The 11,968-nt window shown below is 57.0% G+C and overlaps 1 protein-coding gene across 6 annotated transcripts in view; it reads left to right on the top strand.

Moving 5' to 3' along the window:
* PIGG (phosphatidylinositol glycan anchor biosynthesis class G) overlaps positions 1–11,968 on the top strand; it is a 50,945-nt gene that overhangs the window by 25,489 nt on the left and 13,488 nt on the right. For 5 of the 6 annotated variants that reach the window (XM_042251802.2, XM_060417734.1, XM_012180457.5 and 2 more), the window contains 5 exons: positions 1,481–1,698; positions 1,849–2,130; positions 3,305–3,762; positions 5,826–6,017; positions 9,623–9,932. In XM_042251802.2, coding sequence (XP_042107736.1) covers positions 1,481–1,698; positions 1,849–2,130; positions 3,305–3,762; positions 5,826–6,017; positions 9,623–9,932 — 1,460 coding nt within the window. The remainder of the gene's footprint in view (positions 1–1,480; positions 1,699–1,848; positions 2,131–3,304; positions 3,763–5,825; positions 6,018–9,622; positions 9,933–11,968) is intronic. The other variant, XM_027971367.3, reaches the window with a different exon arrangement.

The raw sequence follows: 11,968 nt of genomic DNA, 5'->3' as shown, positions 1-11,968 counted from the left end.
GCCGCAGGACCTTTGTACGCGCCGTCCCTGTGGGCACTGCTCTCCCTGCTCACCGGGGTGGCTCCCGGGCGTCCTTCAGGTTTCCGCTTCACTGTCAGGCCGCCCCCGGCCCCCTCGCTTGGCCTCGTCTTCTGTCAGAGCCTGCTGTGTCACCAGGGCCTCTCGCTAGTCCCTCTGCTTTCCCTCCACAGCATTTCTCGCTGTGTGTGGTTTTGCGCACGTGTGACACCCGGCTGGACCACAGGCCCACACTGGCAGGACCTGAACCCGACGCGCCTAGCATGTAGTCAGTGTTCGGTTTCCGTCTGGGTGCGTGCATAGGCCCCCGTTTCTCTGTGACTCCAGGCAGTAGGGAGCCGACACAGACACACGCATGCCTGTGACTTCGGGGTGGTCGAGGGTACAAGTAAGGGAGACAGCTTGCCCAGCTCTCACTGCCAGCCCATGAGCTGGTGTCTGAGTTGCCTCTCTGAAATGGGCCATGTAGTCATCCCAGTCCCACTGGTCCTGGAGAGAGGACCGAGTGGGCTTGGGGTCATGCCTGCCCCCAGCGCTTGGTGCAGGTCCCCTGGCTCCAGTGGAGGTGGTGGGGCTGTGGACATCTGAGCCCACACTCAGGCTGTGCAGCAAGGATGCCAGCCTGTGATCGGGGAAGGCTGGAGTGGGCCCGCTGCTGGCGGTTTGGGCCAAGGCTCCTGAAAGGCATGGCCCAGACCACCTTCAAACAGCTCTGCTTTAAGTTGGAAAAGCACGTTAAGTACCAGGGAGCCTCAGAAAAGAAGTTCTTGCTCTGCTGGCCAGTCAAGTCACGACTGGGTCTGGTTCAGCCCTGAAAGGAAGCAGGCAGCCTCCGGCCTTGGGCAGCCTGCCACCACCGTCCCGGGGGAGCCCGCCGCTGCCAGGGCTGGGTCCCACTGATGGGCCGTCTCGCCGCCCTGGCTTTGCATCAGCCATGGGTCATCTAGCAGGCGGGGCACATCAGCGTTGTGGCAGGAGGGGCTGAGAGACTGCATCCCTTCCCAGAGAGGGTCTGTGAAGAAGGGAAGCAAGTGAAAGGGGCCGCTGACAGTGAAAAGCGGGGGTCCCGCCAGCCTTGGCGCACTTCCTGCCCCGTCATCACACAGAGCCTGAGGGTTGGGGCTTCTGTAGAACTGAGGGCCGCTCAGTGCTCTGGTTTCGCGGCTGTCCCACTCTCGCACCGTGGGGAAGGGGGGTGGAGAGAGAGGAGAGGGAGGAGGCAGCAAGCAGGAGGCCGAGGAGGAGGGGCTTCCGTCCACGCGAGTGGGGCAGTGGGAGGAAGGACGGGGCAGGCACAGGCCGGCGTCACCGCGGTCGGGGTTTCCTGGGGGGCGGCCACCCTTCCCGGGAGTTCGTCTTGACGAGTGTCAGGCTCTGCCACGTGCCATCAGTAACTGGACTCACAGGTTACGCGTGCGTGCGTGCGTGTCGGTGATTTGTGTGTGTGGCCCTTCCTTCCTAGAGCCTGGATTTGAGCAGTTTAAAGTGGCGGAAAGACTGCACAGGAGCTGGGTCAGGCTGTACTTGGAGGGAAGTAACTCAGAAGCCCTTGCCAACCTGGGAGCCAAGGTTCGCAGGCAGTACTTGGACGCACTGAGGATGCTGAGGCTGTCGCTGACCAGACGAGCGGCCCAGTACGACGTCTACTCCATGGCGGTGGGGACCGTCCTGGTCCTGGAGGTACGGGTCCCCGGGCAGGGTCGCTGTGTCGCTGGGGGGCAGCTCCGCCAGCGCTTGATAGTTAAAGGACGTGGAGATTCGGTGTTCCTGGAAGGGGACAGGAGCGCGCCCTGTTGGCCCCGTCGCGGATGCACGCTGCTCCCGTTCCAGGCCCTCGCCCTGCTCCTGCTCGGCGTCCCGCAGGCGCTGAGCAGCAGGGCTGAGCTGGACGTGCCCCTGCTGTCGCCCGTGCTCCCTCTGCTCTTCGGCCTGCTGCTCCTGGCTCTCGCGGCGCTCCACGTCGTCGTGTGCACTGCCGTCGACAGCTCGTGCTACCTGTGCGGGCTCCCGTGGCTGGCTGCGGGCGGAGTGATGGCGCTGACCGCCGCGCTGCTCTGTGCGGGCGTGTCTGCTCTCACCAGGATTTTTGCCGGTGGGCAGTGTCTGACTCAGGTAGGACTGGCTTTCCAGGTGGGCTACTCTTGTTGCTCCACTGATGAGATGTGGGTTAGACCCCTAGCGTGTAGCAGGCACGGTGCTGGTGGGAGCTGACGGGACACGCTCCCAGCGCCAAGCCTCCCAGGCCCCTGGGCCATCCCAGCTTCACACACTCACCTGTGTTGTCAGGCCTCATGCCCTTCTTTCTCAGTCGGGAAGACGGGGTCCCTGGAACCGTGACCAGGGGCCTCTCTAGGGTGGCTGCACAGAGGAGCAAGCAGCTGACTGACGGAGATCGAGAAGAAACTCAGCCCTCATCCTCATTCTGCCTCGGAAAATGCAGTTCCCTGTTCTAGACTTCCTTGCAGCCTTTGGCCTCTGACACCTTCTTTCATCAGCTGGTTGTGGTGGCGGGCTGGTGAGAGAGACACAGGCAGTCCTGGTTTGTTCACAGTGCCCAGGGCCTGAGGGACCCAGGGCAATGACTTCAGGCCCCAGAGGGCAGCTCCTGGTCAAGGGGCCGTGGACACCCACCCCTCCTCACGTGCCGGTGGCTGAGGGAGCACGTATGTTGTCATTTCCCACACATTTCCATGCCTGCTCAAGCGTGGGGCTCCCCAGAGGAGTGGGTCCTCCGGGGCTTGACTGGGTCACCACGTCACCATCATGTACTAGGTGCCCACAGGCAATAGAATGAATACCAACTAGTGTTAGATGAGAGCCATTGAGTCCTCATCTTCACTTAAAATGCTTTATCTTAGTGTATCTAAGGGCTAGTACTGTGACGCCCTACCACTGTAATGGAAACTGGATTTCCGGCAAGTTCACGGAGAAGCTAGATGTCTGGTTTGGTGGAGTATGCCCTTGGGGTTCTTTGGTCTCAAGTGGTGGGCCGTGGCTGTGAGAGGCAAGGACAGGGTGTGAAGGACGGGCTAAGAGCTCTGGCACTGCCGAGGAGGGGGGTCCAGGCGTCCTCAGCCTCCTCGTGCCTCAGCTGCAGGCTTGCCGTCCGGGGCAGGGTCGCCTTGCCGTCCCCACATCCTCTGGCTCCCCCAGGGGGACGGGGTGAAGTGGATGCGGGGCGTGAGGAGCAGCGAGTTATCTTCTGTGAGTGAGCACTGTGCGCTCGTGCAGCAGGAAGGTGAACTGTTCAGATTCTTCCTTACAAAACGCATTTTCCTTTTCACAGACTCCACCTCAGTCCACCTCAAGGTGGTCAGAGTTAGGTCTTCTCAGCTTCCTGGGAACCGTGGGCCATGTGTTGAGTCTGGGCGCAAGCAGCTTCATCGAAGAGGAGCACCAGACCTGGTACTTCCTCATCAACACACTGTGTTTAGCTCTGTGCCACCAAATCTACAGACACTGCTTTCTGGGAGATGACTGTGCCCCGCAGCGTTGCCCACACACGGGAGAGGAGTTTGACGGGGTCGCGGTGGCCCGGCAGGGCAAGCGTGCTGGCCCTGAGGGGTGGGAGCTCAGCCACGCACCCAAGGACCCCTCCTCCCTGGAAGCCCTCAGAGGCCCTGAGCGGTGGATGGTGCTGGCGAGCCCCTGGCTGGTTCTGGCCTGCTGCCGGCTTCTGCGATCCCTGAACCAGACCGGTGTGCAGTGGGCCCACCGGCCCGACCTGGGGCACTGGCTCACCAGGTGAGGACGTGAGTTGTGGCCTTGGGCCAGACTCTCCAAAGACCTGTTTTTCCTACTCAGGATAGAAATAGTATTTGAAATCTGAAGAAAGAGACTAACCCGTGAATTGAGTTGAAAGGCGAATTTACTTGAGGCTAGCCTGGTAGTTTGGTTCTTCATTGCCGAATCACTGTAAGTGTTCCTGTTTGAAAACCAGTGAGTTTCATAATGATCGTTGCAGCAGGATGCAGTTCATCACTCGCTGCCCTGTCCCCCATGGTGCGGGGCTGGGGTGACAGGCTGACCAGGAGCCCTGTGCCCCCGCCCCTCTCTGTCCCCCTGCCTCCCCCACCCCACCCCCATCCCCAGAGGGGCAGCTGCGTTGGCTGGAGCCTGGAGGCGTGGCTTCAGCTGCTTCTGAGGCCTCTCACTGGTGGCTGGTAGCCCAGTGGAAAGTATGGCAGGTGCAGAGGACCGAAGCGCAGAGAGAAAGCTCGGATAGAGAAGCCCAGGGTTTGGCTCTATCGCACATTTCACTGCCAACAAAGTCTTAGAAACAACTAAAGTAAGAGCACAGCAAGATGAAAAAATATTTCCAAGGGAGACCAACAAAGGTCACTGTCGTATCACTGGGGAGAGCTTCTTTAGAACTGTTGGCAGAACGCAAGACTCGCAGCTGTAGTAGACACACCGCTCAGGGAGGGAGGCCCAGAGGAAAGGCGGGGAAAGGCGCACTCCCACTGGTGGTTCGGGAGCGTCAAATCACAAAGTGCAGTTTTACACCTGGCGAGGGCTTGGCGAGCACCAGAGCATCCTGGGGCCACATACTGGCACAGCCCTTTCGGACAAGTCCTTCTGGAACTGGACGCCAGAGGCTGTAGATTCTTCATTCCTCTGGGCAAATCGTTCTTACGGTAAATCTCTCCCCAGTGATAGCAGCCAGTCTCTGGCCACCGCAGTAGCCCCAGGTAGCAATTTTCAGGTGCCTGCTGTGTGCCCACTCATCCCATTGTCACAGCAGCCTTGAAGAGAGTGTGCTGGCCTGTCCCCGTTTGGGGTGCGGAAGCAGAGGGGAGCTGAGGCGTGCCAGGCAGAGCCTGAGCGTGTGAGGGCAAGAGCGCCGGAGCAGCAGTGACCTTCTGATTCTCCCAGGACACTGCAGGGGGGCTTGGTGGTTTCCACCCCCAGACGCGCTAACAGGCGTGCTTGCAAGGGCACCCCCACCACCCCGTCCCCTCTCCAGGCTGTGCCCACGCCTCAGTCTGGACCCTCCCTCAGCACACTGGCCCCCTGCGCCTTCCCATCGGGGCATGACTCTCCCGGTCCCACTTGTGAGGAGGCTGCAGTTTCAGTGGTTCCTGCTCCAAGACAGAGCCTTCAGGAGGCACCCAGAGATACCCAGAGTTGCCTCCTCTATGCTCTGCCTTCCATCTGTGACGGTGACCTGGGGGCTGCACACGGCGCAGCTTGCAGAGCAGCAGTGGGGGCCCCAGTGAGACCCTGCCGCCACCCCCAGGGCCCACCTGACACCGGCCTCCTTTCCCCTGCGTCTTCCCTAGTAGTCTCTCCGTGTGGTGTGTGTGTATCTTGACTCACCCACTTCACAGGTACTGAGTGCTTGGGCTTCGTGACCACGAGCTGCAGTGACCAAAACAGGAAAGCCCTGCCACCCAGGACGGCTCGCTGAGGCGGCAGGGGGCACGGGCGAAGGCCAGGCAGAGAGACAGCTGTGACGGCCGCGTGCCAGCCTCTCTGCTGGGGCACCTGCAGGGGGCAGACTCCCCGAGTGATGCCCTCTGCACTGACAAGTGAATGGAAGAGCATGGTGCCAGGACATGTCTCCTTTGCCCAGAACCTCCTCACCTGTGGCTGGGGAAAGCGAGGCAGCCCCAGGAAGGAGAGCCAGCAGGCAGGGCTGCCCTGGCCCGTGCAGAGCTGATGGTGGGGACCGGTTGTGGCTGAGCAGTGGGAGTTCGGGTCCACAGCCCTTTCGTTTGTCCCATTCTTAGAAAGCCACGTGTGCAGATCTGTGATATCACTAGTTGTCCTTGTAGTAATTTCTGGCGTCTTGCATTTCATTCCAGCTCTGATCATAAGGCTGAACTCTCTGTTCTGGCCGCGCTTTCCCTCACCATGATTTTTGTGTTGGTTCAGAAGAGGTGCTCCCTCACATCAAAAGTGGCCGTGGCGTTTGGCCTGCTGGGCATCTATTGCTACCGGGCAGCCATTGGAAATGTGCTGTTCCCATGGCAACAAGACAACAAAGACATTTCAAAGTAAGTGTACTAGCAGACACAAGCACTTGTTTTTAGACCTGTTGTAGTGTTTTACGTACTAAAAATGCCATGCAGTCTTGAGAACACTGGAGTTGGGGTTTTGTGAATTGTGACACCAGAACACCTCAGCGAGCCAGTTCTGTTAGCCTCTTTTTTTGGTAGGGGAGAGACAAATACCTTGCCAGTAAGCTCACTTAGGTTTTGTTCGTTTGTTTTTTTTATTAAGGGACTGTTTAAAAATAAAGAATTTAAAGATTTCATTCTGCTCCACTAAGAAGCAGCTAGTAATGAGGATAATGATGAGTGGATACTCCTAGCAGTTGGCGGTGAGGCATGGCAGAAAGCCCAACTTTCCCATGATTTCCGTGAGCTCCCACAGCTGGCTCCTGCAAATTGTCAGTACCACTTTCTGCACGTCACAGGGCTTTCTCTGTTTTTAACAGTCACAGGGTTGGGGCGAGCAGACCCTATTTTGGAAGGCTGTTTATAAAATGTGTTAAGAATCTTGATTTTGTCCAACCCTCTGACTTGGGTGTGCTCTTGCAGAACTCATCTCAAGATACAACCAGACATGAAGCAAGAGACTGGGATATGGGTGTGTTCTCTGAAGCATTACTTACGGTTGCGCATAGTAAAAAACGAGGTGATTGGCCAGCAGTTGTGGATGAGTCCTGAGGTCTGTGGTTCCAGGTCTCTAGTCCGTTTTGAATTTGTGTGTGTGTGTGTGGATGAGTCCTGAGGTCTGTGGTTCCAGGTCTCTAGTCCGTTTTGGGTGTGTGTCTGTGTGTGTGTGTGTGTGTCTGTGTGTGTGGTGTGACAGAGCTGTCCAGTTCACTTCATTTGCGTGCGGCTTTCTGGTTTTCCCGACACCACTTATTGAACAGACTGTCTTTCCTCCACTATATATTGTTGCCTCCTGTGTCATCAGCTGACTCCCCACACAAGTGTGGGCTCACCTTGGCTCCACAGTCCATTCTGCCAGTCTCGAGGTGTGTGTGTGTGATGTGTGTGTGTGCCTCTGCCATACTGTTTTGATTAGTGTAGCTATGTAGTATGGTTTAAAGTTAAGGCTTGTGATACCTCCAGCTTTGTTCTTTCTTAAGATTGTTTTGGTGGTTGGAACCTTTTGTGTTTCCTTACAAGTTTTAAAATTTTAGAATAACCTGTTCCGGTTCTGTGAAAAATGCCGTTTGTATTTTGAGAAGGATTGCATGAATATGCAGATTGCCTTGGGCAGACGATCGTTTCAACAGTGTCAATCTTTCCAACCCGGGAACGTGGTCGCCGAGACGGCCTTCACGCCGGCTTGTGCTGTCTTCAGCTCCTTTCATGAGTGTCTCACAGTTTTCTGAGTACAGTTCTTTTATCTCCTTCTTAGATTCATTTCTAAGTGTTTTATTACTTTGATGTGGTTGTCAGTGGGATTGTTTTCTTACTTTTCATTTATGACAATTTGTTGATAGCTATAGAACTGTGGACTGCTTCTGCACACTAACTTTGTATTTTTCAGCTGTACTGAACTCACTGACGAGCTCTAGCGGTGTTTTGGACTTTCTGTGTGTCCCGTCATGACATCTGCACACAGCGGCGGTTGCATTTCTTCCTTTCCAGTGTGGCGCCCTGTCAGTTCTCTTTCTTACCTGACTGCTGTGGCCAGGACTCCCAACTCCAGGCTGAACGGAAGTGGCGAGTGGCCGTCCTTGTCGCGGTCTCAGTCTGGATCTTTTCACCACTGAGTATGAGGCTGGCTGTGGGCTCAGCACCCATGGCCTTCATCATGCTGAGGTGTGCTCCCTCTATACCCTCTTTCGGGAGAATGTTGTGAATCGTGAATGGATGTTGGATGTTGTCAGAAGCTTTTCCCACCATCTGTTGAGGAGGACATATGGTTTTTATTCTTCAGTTTGTTAGCTTGGTGTATAACTTTGATTGATTTGGGGGTATTGAACCATCTTTGCGTCCCTGGGATAAATGCCACCTCATCACGGCGTATGATCCTTTTAATGTTGGTTGAATTTGGTTCGCTACTGCTTTGCTGATGACTGATTATCTGCGTTCATCAGTGATGCTGGCTTACAGTCTTCCGTGTGCAGTGTCTTTGTCTGGGTTTGATATCAGGCTTGCGCTGGCCTCGTAACGTGAGTTTGGAAGCACTCCTTCCTCTGCAGTTGTTTGGAATAGTTTGAGAAGGATAGGTTTTCTCTAAATGTTTGGTGTTGCTTTGCTAGTCAAAGAAAGAAAAGCAAGTGTTGCGCTCTCTGAAAGCATGTCAGGGTGAGTTCTGAGAGCTGTGGCCAGATTGTCTGGGTGGCCAAGAGGCACAGGGGGCACTCCTGGGAACAGGGCCTGTCACCGGGTGTAGGGGAATCAGATGATGCTGAGGGCCTGGCTGAGGTGGCAGCCAAGTGGCAGGCCTTAACCTGCGGGAGGAAGGTCAGGTGGGGTGGGCGTGGTGGGGAGACACCTTAAAGGCTGTTTACCTCAGAGTTCTGTGCAGATGTCAAGACTGAATGTCACATGTGAGGGCATCCAACTCAGGGCTGTTTGTTTAAATCTCAAAGTGTATGTTGCTTATATGTAGGATCTAAAAAATAATACGAATGAACTTATTTACAAATCAAAGGGTGATACATGAGTAAATTGCTCTTTCCTCTCGGATGCACCGTATTTCAGCATCACTCACGTCAAGATGCGGATCACTCCCTCGCCTTTCATGGAGACAGCAGTACGCACCTTACTGGTGTCCAGAACATAGACCAGTGCACCCTTTCATCAGCCTGCGCTGCCTGGTTCCCACTCTTCCTGTGAAATGCCTCCACTCCCCACCCCGTTTATCCTGGTTCCAGATCCATCCTGATTCTAGACTCCCTCCTGGTTCTGTGTCTGCCGTGATTCTAAAGCTGCCCCGATTCTAGATCTCCCTAAAAGCTGTTCTCTCCTTTCAGTGCCCGCAGGCGCTGCTGTCCATCGGTGTTCTGGAATCCTCTACATTTAACTCCTGACTTCCTTCTCCACTCTGAAGCCCAGACCTGGCTGGGGTGGAAGGCCTGGTTTCAGTGGTTCTGGACATCCAGCACAGCTGGGTGGTCAGGGCAAGAGGGGGACCCTTAAAGACATCAGTGCTGCTCTCTTTCCTGTCCACTGTCAGCCTGCCCAGTGTCCTCCTTGAGACGAGTCCCAGCCCCTTTCTTCCTGAAATGCCTCTGATCACTTGGGCCTTTGCGGATTTCTCCCTCTTTGACCTTATCCTACTGCAGCAGTTTCCACATTATCTGTGCAGAGCAGGTGGGCCGGTCTTTTGGCCACACGTGATGGCTCTGATCTTTCACCCAGGTGACCCTTGGCCTCATGAGCGCGATTCCCTGTCAGCCGGCTCTGTCAGAGAAGTGCACACAGAAAGGGCAGGCCTGCCGGCCTCTGGGGGCCCTGGGGGTCTGATGTGCACGGGCAGACTCCCCTACTTCCACAGAGCCCCCCACAGTGAGTGGGTCCCGAAGCTTGCATTGTCAGCTCAGCTCAGGAGACACATGGTTTTTGTGGGAAAATACGTATCAGATTTTTTCATAGCTGGTGCTAACGAGCCTGACTTGTTTTGCTTCCTTCAGGGGCATTACCGAGGCGCGTTTTGTTTACGTCTTTGTCCTTGGCATTCTGTTCACGGGCACCAAAGACTTGCTTAAATCTCAAATCATCGCTGCAGACTTCACGGCCAGGACTGTGGGCCTCTGGGAGATACACAGCGGCCTAGTCCTCCTGGCAGCACTGCTCCTCAGACCCCACAACCTGCCTGTCTTGGTGCTGAGCCTCGCGGTCCAGACCGTCATGACTCAGTTCATCTGGAGGCCCCTGAGGCACGGCGCAGCCGCGGTCACTGTGATGCATTACTGGTTTGGTCAAGCATTCTTCTATTTTCAGGTAGGGTTCATCATTATCGTGGGTAGGAGACTATTAATTTTTATGTTGTTTATCTTTTAGTTTTTCTTAAAGAAAATCTCACCATAAGCCGGGAAGTTTAGTGAAAGAACTGTTGGCATGGCAAGGTGAATTATGCTTAAGTCATGCACATATTTATGAGATAGAGTGCAGTTAGTTATCTAAGACAGGCGTGCTGGGTGGCAGCGCGCAGCTGCTGTGCGGGTCTGCCTCCCCCGGGCGGTCAGGGGAGTGGAGGGCTTGGCTCTGCCAGCTCGGCTGGTGACTGCTCTCCCTGCTCCCTGGCTCTCAGCTCTGGGCGCTGCTGGGGCTCCTGCTTGGCTGTTACTCTCTTGGGACCCGTGCTTGTTGCGTCTCCTCTTCAGTGTTGGAGAGCCCATCGAGGCAGACCCAGCCACCTCCAGGGTCGGCCTCAGGGTGCAGCTGTGTACTCAGGACAGCACTGGACAGGTGCACAGAGCATCCGGCTCCTGGCCCCGGAGGAACCGAGTTCCACCTCAGCCTTCAGCCCTGCCCTTGACCTGTTCCCCGTACCCGGAGTGCAGCTCACCAGAGTCTCCCACTTGCCCCTGGTGGCACAGCAGACCCTGCCGCCTGATCAGGAAGGTGCCCATAGGCTCCCTGCGAACTGAACAGCTCTGCCCAACGCTGAGGCCTCAGTGTCAGGAAGACTGACCGCAGGTCACGCCCCCAAGCAAGGAGACAGTCTCACGTTCAGTTTGCTTCTCTGCCACGTGGCCTCATCCCACAGCAGGACACGGAGCTTCCGTGGCAGTCTGTGAAGTTGGCACATCTCGGGCACTGCCCACAGGCAGCCAGCGCACACGCGTCTGACAGCCACGGGGCGCCTGCAGCAGGCATCGTCCGACACGCTCCAGGCCCCAAAGGGCAAGACCAGCACTGGCCAGCCCTCCCACGGCGGGCCCCACAACACGTCAGGCAAGCGGGCAGCGGTGCGGCCTTAGGAGCTCAGTGGGCCCGTGGGGCCTCTCTCGTCTCCTCTCCCACAGCCCTTCCCTTGGGACGTCCTTTTCTCACTCTTGGGTTTCCTGGCAGGAGACTCACTGACCCTTTCCCCAGCCCTCAGCTCACCGGCTCCTCATGGTACAGGGTCAGGAGCATGGGGCCCAGTTGGCATCCGCAGCCCCCCATGGGCCCCTCAGTCTCTCTCTGCCTCTAGACCACCCCTTCTCCCCCCACCCCACACACAGCGTCGCACTGTTGAGGCCCTAGTGACGGAACACAGGGAAGCCCCAGAGCGTGCGGGCCACGCTGTAGGCCAGCCCTCCCTGGCTGCGGAGTCGGCTTTGGCAGCACCTCCAGCGACCGCCTGGGGTCAGAGGCACTCTTCTGTCGTCAGCCTGCCTCCCTCGCCGTGGCGTTTGAGGTTCTTGTTCTTCCTTCTCCTCCTCTCAGCAGCTCCGAGGTCTCTAGGGAAGGAATCATACAGTCGGGGAAAGCCCAGACAGACGTGAGAAGAGAGGGCCGTGGGGAAGCTGCACGAAGGAGGTTGTTGTCAGGGATGGGCCAGCGGTGGACAGCGAGCACACGGGGAGTGGGCGTGGCCTGAGACGCTTGGGTCGGCGCCACCACCCAGCGACGGCCCAGAATGGCACACAGCCGGGGGAGGAGGCGGTGGGCTTCACCCAGCTTGGACCCGTGTCCTTGGGCCACGGGTAAAAAGTTCCTGGGAAGGGCCTGCACTGTGCTGGGACAGACACTTGTGCTGTCAGGCCTGCAAACAGCACGAGTGTCTGAGAAAAGGCCACCAGCGTCGGTGAAGACTGAAAGGTGGGGGCCACACCTCGGGAGACCCGCACTTGGGCTCAGACTCCCCACTGCCTGGTGGGATGAGCTGTCCTCTTAGCGGCCAGGATCCTGGGCCTGACACTGCCTGTACTCCCTGACAGCCGTGTCCTGCTGCTCCCGTAAGCCATGTGGCACCACCACCCTTAGCCCCTCAGACAGGGTCCCCGAGGAGGGAGGAGAGAGGTTGGCATGTCTGCCTGAAGTTGACA

The sequence above is a fragment of the Ovis aries genome, chromosome 6 (assembly GCF_016772045.2).
Source record: "Ovis aries strain OAR_USU_Benz2616 breed Rambouillet chromosome 6, ARS-UI_Ramb_v3.0, whole genome shotgun sequence".
In the NCBI taxonomy this organism is placed as follows: Eukaryota; Metazoa; Chordata; class Mammalia; order Artiodactyla; family Bovidae; genus Ovis; species Ovis aries.
Note: the sequence above shows the minus strand (reverse complement) of the source record. Positions and strands in the feature narration are given on the sequence as shown.